The following is an 8,453-nucleotide window of genomic DNA, read 5'->3' as shown; positions in this document are numbered from 1 at the left end:
AACTCTCACACTGTCGACGCTGCTGGTATTATGCGCTCGATTTTTTTTTTTTTTTTTTTTTTGTTGAAAGAGCGACTGTGTACCACTCGGCTTGGTATCACTATATCCTGGAACTATTCTGTTATATTAATTCCAGCTACATCAATATTGTCTATTGTCTTCGGCATGGCGTTTGTGTGAGGCAGCGCTTTAAATATGTCAGCATGGTGTCAGACCCGCATACAAGGACACGTGCCGTGGTGATATGACCGAAATAATGTAGAAAGAGACGTTAAAACCCAAGCAAATAAACGATTGAAATACAGAAGATAACACCAGAGCAATGACGAGTTTGATAATTGTCAAATGGTTGCACGTATTACCGATAAAATTCGATCAATTGCCAAGTGACCTCAGTCAAGGATTTACTCCAGTTGTTCATGTATATGCTTAAAAGGTAGCAACGCTATAAAAGCCTACTGAAATATCGTTGAGTATGATATTTGGTTTTATAATACACTACTCAACGATATTTCAGTAGGTTTTGATAGTAGGGAGCGAGTACGTTGTACAGCTTTGGGCTAGACAAATTACATCTTTACTTTCTATGTATATTGACTGCATTATGATTAAGTACATGTAGCTGAGTGGGTGAAGCCGGGTAGGCCTACACCTTATGGTTTTGACTATAACATAAATACATCCCATTTGCACATCGTCAGCCAGTACGAAAACTGACCAACCATGCATGTATTACTTTAACAGTCTTAAATCGTCTCTATCGCCGCAGTATCAAACATGGCCGTCATTTATCCACGATAAGCTATTTGAGTCTTTTGTGATGTTGGGAGGGGATGGGGTTGGGTAGGGGTTGGGGAAGTGTGTGTGTGTGTGTGTGTGTGGGGGGGGGGGGGGGGGGAAGAGGTATTTAGCTGTATACAGGTCAACCCTGCAGCGGAATAAACGGCTATAGCGTGTGCCAGGCATACGAGCCACTATCGCCTGTAGCGTTAGGCTTACTTTATATTGAGGCGTTTAGCCTGGTAAACTTATTTTCGTGACTTAGCTATCAGTGACTCTTGTACTGAAAATGATGTCGTCGTCTTTTCCATTTTCCAAATACCACGGTTTGGGGAATCATTTTGTCTTTGTTGACAACAGAAAAGGGTTGTATGACTTCAACGACCCTCAGTTCATACGGGAAATTTGTCATACAAAAACTGGTATCGGTGCAGACTGCTTGCTGGAGGTGATAGACTGTCGTCATGGCGACCACAAGTCATGCGCATTCGAGTATCTAAACCGTCTCCCATCAGGTTTAGTGGGAGGGTTTTGTGGAAATGGGAGCCGGTGTTTGGCAGATTTCGCCTGAAAACTCGGCATAATTTCAAACGACGGCACTTTTACTTTTTGCGGACCGGATGGGCAACACTGGGGCCGCCATCTTGTGCATGACGGTTTGGTGGAAATCAGCATCCGTGACGTCAACCAGATCGAGGTTTACAACGAGAACAGCTATTTTATTTTCACAGGGACTCCTGTTCATGTGGAGTTCGTCCAAAGTGTTAAAGATATTGACCTGCAAACTTTCGGGGACAAGATTCGGTTTGACACTAAAAGATATCCTATGGGTACAAATGTAATGATTGTTGAAGATAATGAAGGGGAGATAACCATGCGTTCCTACGAAAGAAGCATAGACGGCGAGACTTGGTCATGTGGAACTGGAACTACAGCTGTTGCCTTAGCAACGGATCTACGGAATAATAAATTTGTTGAATCTGGCACAGAATTCACGAAAGAGATAAACGTGCACTTAGGCAAACTGTATGTGAAAGCAAAGCGCACCGGGGAGACGAACTATACAAACATATCTCTGATTGGTCCGACTCGTCACGTGTTTGATGGTACCTACTTCCGGTCATAAGAGATTGTTAAAAAAAAAATGGACGAAGAGTTAGCTTGAGTTCCATATGAAAATTGTACTTTGCTAGCTTTATGTAACTGTGGTACTTTGGTCAACGAAGAAAACCTTTCATGCATCTGCTCACGCTTGCGGTGGAATAAAGATTAAAAGATATATATGAATACTGTCTTTTCTGGATTCCTTCGATGATTTACCATTGCATTGCTTAGGAAAATTGTAGATTCATCCTCTGTCAGTGTTAGCATGGGCTTTGTTGGCTTTGTAATTAAGCCGTTGGTTTCGTTAAGGACAACTTGTCTTCCACCAATATGGCGTGCAAGTCTGCACAAGTGGGGAAAATTTTCAGTAACTTGCTCAAGGCCTGTGGTTTACCTCAATTCAGCCTCTTACGTTTCCTCCACCCGTAAAACTGATTGCCACCGTATCAGGGAAAGCTTCTTGGGTACGGAGTTAATCAACAGTTGAACATATCTCATTTGGATGCAAACGCCACCAACCCACCCACCCTTTGGATCCAGTACTTTCCCATGGGGTAGAAAACTGTCCTAGGGTACCGGCAACTGAAACGCATATATACCACAGTGAGAGTCGACAGAGTTGACGCGGTTATGTTTGGTCGACCAAGCGCGACTTTTTCTTAGGTCAATGCGGGTATTCATGTGAGACGAATTCCCGTTGAGGGCAGCTTGAAGCCTTCATCTAGGTGTGACACATGAGTTTCCTTTTAGTTTTAGCAAAACCATGGTTAGCCGGGGCTATGGGCTGTATATTCATCGTGCTGAATTAGATTACCATTTTGGATATATGAACAGTTGCAATCAAAAAGCAACTGAGATACACATTTTATTATCGAAAACTTATATACTAGTATTGTACTCGGGTTGAATACTGATTTCACTCATTCGTCTGGAACATTAATTGCGTCTTTCCAAAATCAGTGGGAACTGTTGACTGCTTCTCTTTGCAAGATAACGTCCTATTTATTTATTTTATTATTTTATTGGTGTTTTACGCCGTACTCAAGAATATTTCATTTATACGATGGCGGCCAGCATTATGGTGGGTGGAAACCATAGGCCTGTATATCACATCTAATTAAAGACGCGCAGGGTAGAGAGCAAACTAGGGCAGGGACGACAGTGTGGAAGCTGACAAAAGGTCAAAGGTTACCGATGAAATATGGCCTCCTATTAATTTACCTAAGCCAGGGTTTTATTCTAACTGTTCATGTAAATGCACAAATAGTAGCAAATTACACGCCCCCTTTAGCACCACGGCTTAAGTAGATTTAGGTAAAAAAAATGCCGTGATGTTAATTGCAATTTATTCTATCAAGCACCAATGTCAAACGAATTTTTTTATAATGTTGTATGTTTAGTGTGAGAACAACACATTGGGCAGGCTAATACTAAACCAGTGACGTCAAATGAATTGCAGCGTACACCACTGTTCTTTTCATCTAATTCTGCTTAACCCATGGGGCTACGGGGGCGTGCACGTTGCTCTTTTTTAAACATAGATATGAACGGTTCGGAAAAAAACCCTAGCTGGGGTAAACTGACAAGGGGTCGGATTTCACCGGTAAAAACTGTGACTTTTAGTTTCACTTTCACTTTAAATTTCTTAAATTTACGCTCAGTAAAGTTGTATGTAAACAGAAAAGCATGGAGTGTACAGGATCTTTGGAACTGTGCTTTATAGTTGTGTATAATTCCGCTTAACCTGGGGATACCGGACGTATATTTATCGTGTTGAATAAAATGGCCACATTAGAAAGTATAAACAGTTACAATCAAAGTTCAGCTGAGATGAATACTTTGATTATCGACAACTTTAAACTAACATGGTGCCCGATTTGGATACCGATTTAACTCATTCACTTAGAACATTTCTTGCGGCTTTCCAACATCATTAAAAACTGCTCATTGCTTCTCATTGTAAGAATCCGTCTTGATTTCTTACTTTATATATGTTGTAAGTAATTTGGTGGTTTGTCTTGAATGTTGTTTTGAAAACTGGTATTTCAATTTTTGACTCGGAACGCCCATTTAGGTTGACGGCTGATGTACGAATATTTTGACGCCTAGATAGATAATTGTATTGTACCTGTAGTATGTTGTTGGCCATGTGTAGGTAACTCGGTGAGTACCTGTGCATGCATTTAATCTACGTGCATGTGTGACCTAGTTTGATAGTATAACTGAGACATCAGGTGATTCTATGATCTGTCTTCACATGTGGTAATATTATACCCGTATATCAACGGTTTCTACTGTTTATTACTAGTAAGAGAAAGACGTCCCTGTTAGACCGACTATGGCTTCATCTAATATCTCCTTTTCTAAGTACCATGGATTGGGAAATCACGTCGTCATCGTGGATAACCGACAGGGTCTGCACGATTTTTCCGATCAACAGTTAAACAGGGATATCTGCTGTACGAAAACAGGAGTTGGAGCTGACTGTATACTGGAGGTGATCAACTGTCGCCACGGCAACCACAAATCCTGCGCCTTCCAGTATGTCACTCATCTCACTACTGGAGAACTGGGCGGATTCTGTGGCAACGGAAGCCGCTGTTTGGTAGAATTTGCCCGGAAGATCGGTGTCGTACCGCCAGAGGGCACATTTTCGTTTTGCGGACCGGATGGGGCGCACTGGGGCCGCCATCTTGTCGAGAAAGGATTGGTGGAAATCAGCATTCGTGACGTCAGTGAAATCAAGAAACACAATGATCAAAGTTATTCTATCTTTACGCGCACACTTTGTCATGTGGAATTCGTCGAAGATGTAAAAGAATTTGATCTTCAAAACTTTGGAGAGAAAATCGAGGCTGATGCTAAATTGTATCCGACAGGACTGGACAATATCATGATAGCTAAAGAAAGGGAAGGGGAGGTAACTATGCGGTCGTACGAGAGCGGAGTGAAAGGTGAAACTTGGGCGTGCGGAACTGGGGCGACCGCTGTTGCCTTAGTAACTGATTTTCGAAGTAATGCATTCAACGAAAACTGTCGAGGATTTACGAAAGCAATTAATGCTCGGTTAGGTAAACTATACGTGAAAGCAACACAAACTGGAGAAACTACGTATACAAACATTTCTTTGATTGGTCCTGCGTGTCACGTGTTTGACGGCACTTATTTCCGGTCATAAACGGAACGGACCGTAAATCTAAAGGTTTTGGGGCTATCTTGATTTATTAAATCATAACACTATTTGCCACAACCTCAAGGATGAACAGCCATGCGCCAATAGAACCTGGTTTTCTATGTGGTGGTAAGAATATTTCTAGTTTATATGATACCTTTTGTCTATATCTCTTCGTATGTTTCACATGGTTGTTCTACTAACTTTAATATGGATTTATTAAATTTAATGTAAATCAAAAACCAGTCTTTGTACATCCCAGATATATTATCCAGCTCTCGTTTTAAAATTTACGCAAGACTGATGAATAAACTTTCTTATATATTGAATTATGTACGGTAATTTACCTGCTTACCTCCAGAGACGATAAGCAGACCACTGATTGTCTGAGACCAGTGAAATTGACAACCCTCATATTAGTGATGTATAAGTGATGTATTTTTGAGTACAGTGTTAGACACCAAGAAATCAGTAAATCTGACGATTTGGTGTTTTTGAGACAGAAGAGAAAGTAGTTAATACACACAAAACAAGAAGCTCGTGATGTGCAAGGAGTAAAAATAGTGTCTAATTATGGTGTCACGAAGCCTTGAAAAAATAAGTATACAGTCCAGGAAAAATGAAAATCACTACTTATACTACGCAGTTGATAAATTCGAATGATCTGCCGTGGAAAGAGTAGAAGGGAGTTTGATGGAAGAGCCAGCACAGCCTGACCTAGCTTATAATATAGTCTTCTTGAGAAAGACGTATTTATTTATGTGATTGGTGTTTTACCTTGTACACAAGAATATTTCACTAATACGACGGCGAACCATCTGCAGGTTGCTGCAGATTTTCCCACGTACGGTTGGAGAGAGTATATACGGCGTAAAACCCCCAATCAAATAGTCCGGTTGTCTCTACTTAATCTACGGTAGCAGCGCTTGGAATTTACACGAGTGGTGAAATTTTGTCACATTCCTTGTCATTTTGGCGGAAAAAAATTGTCAAGTGAAATCGTACTTTATTGGAGAGGTCAGAATACATGTTACGAATTGTCACAGTTGTCAGGGGTCAGGTAAATATATAGGACAGGTAAATGATGACATTACGGACTATTAATGCGTTTTCTGTTTAAACTTTAGACGCTTAACTAATCATGCTCAAAATAACACTTGTCTTGAAACCAGAACGGACTTAAAATGCAGAAACTGAGGGAATTTTACACCTGAAAATACAGCCGTGACCTCGAAGACGAATCTAGGTGTAACATATATTCACGAATCCGTTATAATTTCGCACTTTAGGCACTCTCTGTTTTCTTTGATAGTTTGTATTGTATATTGTTTTGGGAATTGGCCTAGCGATTACTGACGTATAACGTCCATTTTGGTTGGTATACGAATGTGTGTTCCAATGCCAAGATTCATCGACCATACTGGGCTTTCCAGGTCAGTAATCAGAAGATCATTTTCCGAAATAACGACCAGCACCAACGACCATGACAGACCAGAGATAGTAATTAAAGCAAGAAATTAGGAAGATTTTATGTACATGTAGTTTCTTATTTTAGTATTTTATAAGTAGACAAAGGTCTCTTTTACACCTTTTTATTCTCAAAACACAAGAAACCCGTTATGCCGCAGAGATTGTCGGAGTTACTACTAGCCCAGTTTGATGGATTACCGCATTTAATCAGGCAAGTAAACACAGAGGAAGCCAGCATGAGCTGGACTTGAACTCATAGCGACCGTATTATACACCAATGAGGTTTGTGAGAATGGCACTTGTTTCCACCTCGTTTGGCGCCTCGTACTGGAAGGATAGGTCTTGGGGAAACCGTTACGACATTGAGACCAGTGACGTTTAATAGCTTCCAAGTAACATCGCTGCATTTTTGCCAGATTCATTTTAAACCATGGTGGTATAGGGTTGCATGGTGCATGTTGCTACCATTTACGCATCTAAATGAACAATTTAAATAAAACCGTACCTAAGGTAAACTGACAAGAGGCTACATCTCACCATCTCACTATCACACCGTCGCCATTGTTCTGATTTTTATGCTGTACGTCTTTCATATTCAAACACCTCACTGACTCATTTTTTGTATTTATTTGACTGGTGATTTACAACGTACCAGTACTCAAGAGTTTTTCACTTATACGTCCAGCATTTATGGTGGGTGGAAAATGGATAGAGCCCTGGGGAAAGTCCACGACCATCCGAAGGTTGCTGAAAGGCCTTCCAGTGTACGACTGGAGAGGAAGCCAGCATGAGCTGAACTTAAACTCACAGCGATCAAATTGTTGACAGGCCTCTGGGTCTTTTAACTACACGCCAACCACTGGGCAGGTGCTCTCTTCCACATCCCCCCACCCCACCCCACCTAAAATCCACCCTCCCAACTCTTCGTTGCTAGCACCGTGTAAGTTGCTGCATTTACAATGAGCAGTCAGAATAAACCCTTGACCGAGGTAAATCGATAAGAGGTGTATTCCACTGTTTACTTGTGACCATTAGCCAACTATCACACTGTCGTCGCTGGTTTTACTCTCTATGCTGTACGTCTTTAATTCTATCGGTTTGATGTGACTGGGTGTGTGTGTCATGTCTGGTGTCTTCGGCATACATACATACATACATATAATGGAAAAGCTCATATTCAGCCTATGGCTAAGCAGTTCAATGGAGGAGAGTGCGATTACAAATGTAAGTTATAGAAAATGGCGTGACTCTTCAAAGGGAACTCCATTTGTGAGACAAAGATGATCGTGTAAGATATCAGGATACCGGTCCCTACAGAAAGTAGGGTCATTTCTATTATAAGATGCCTGAAGATGTTTTTCTTTGGTTCCAGGTGTGTTTCTCACTTCAAACACTTGCGACCGGCTCGGATAGCACAGTTGGTAGAGCGTCGGCTTCGGGACCAGTAGATCCAGGATCAATCCTTGATGGAGTCAGACCTAAGGCTTTAAAAGAGGAAGTTGTAACTTCCCCGCTTGGCGTTCAGCATGAAGGGGATAGTGCAACGACTGGTTGACCCGTATCAGTATAATTGCTCGGGCGGGGCGGCTTGCTTGCCTTCGGTAAGCCAGCATGAGCTGGACTTGTGTTACCATTTGTCAGCTATCACACTGTCTTCACGTGTTATATGTAAGGAATATAGCATTTGCTGCTTTGGTTTAGTCAGCATTGGTAGACAGGGCTTATGTGTTTATAGAAAATTATGATTGGTCGTTGGTTTATCAATTCCCTGAAAATCATTTAATTGGAATTTCATATTAACTCTTTATACAATGTCGAATTTAATCTTATCTTAAAGATGATGTTCTTAACTGTTACACATGTGACCTTAGTCAACTCATCTCTCTTTATTCGTTTATGTATGCAACACAAAGAAAATTTTGATTGG

At 41.1% G+C, this 8,453-nt stretch overlaps 1 protein-coding gene across 1 annotated transcript; it reads left to right on the top strand.

Moving 5' to 3' along the window:
• The first annotated feature begins 4,222 nt into the window (after positions 1–4,222).
• On the top strand, positions 4,223–7,974 carry LOC135480994 (diaminopimelate epimerase-like). The gene is made up of 2 exons (XM_064760925.1): positions 4,223–4,950; positions 7,899–7,974. The coding sequence occupies exons 1-2, from the start codon at positions 4,223–4,225 to the stop codon at positions 7,972–7,974; spliced, it is 804 nt and encodes a 267-aa protein (XP_064616995.1).
• Positions 7,975–8,453: the final 479 nt, after the last annotated feature.

The sequence above is a fragment of the Liolophura sinensis genome, chromosome 13 (assembly GCF_032854445.1).
Source record: "Liolophura sinensis isolate JHLJ2023 chromosome 13, CUHK_Ljap_v2, whole genome shotgun sequence".
In the NCBI taxonomy this organism is placed as follows: Eukaryota; Metazoa; Mollusca; class Polyplacophora; order Chitonida; family Chitonidae; genus Liolophura; species Liolophura sinensis.
Note: the sequence above shows the minus strand (reverse complement) of the source record. Positions and strands in the feature narration are given on the sequence as shown.

Excerpts from the sequence above, each read along its gene's own strand:
- LOC135480994 (XM_064760925.1), top strand. The coding sequence starts at position 4,223 with ATGGCTTCATCTAATATCTCCTTTTCTAAGTACCATGGATTGGGAAAT. Across the intron at positions 4,951-7,898 it reads ACGAAAGCAATTAATGCTCG|GTGTGTTTCTCACTTCAAAC; the intron begins GTTAGGTAAACT and ends CTTTGGTTCCAG.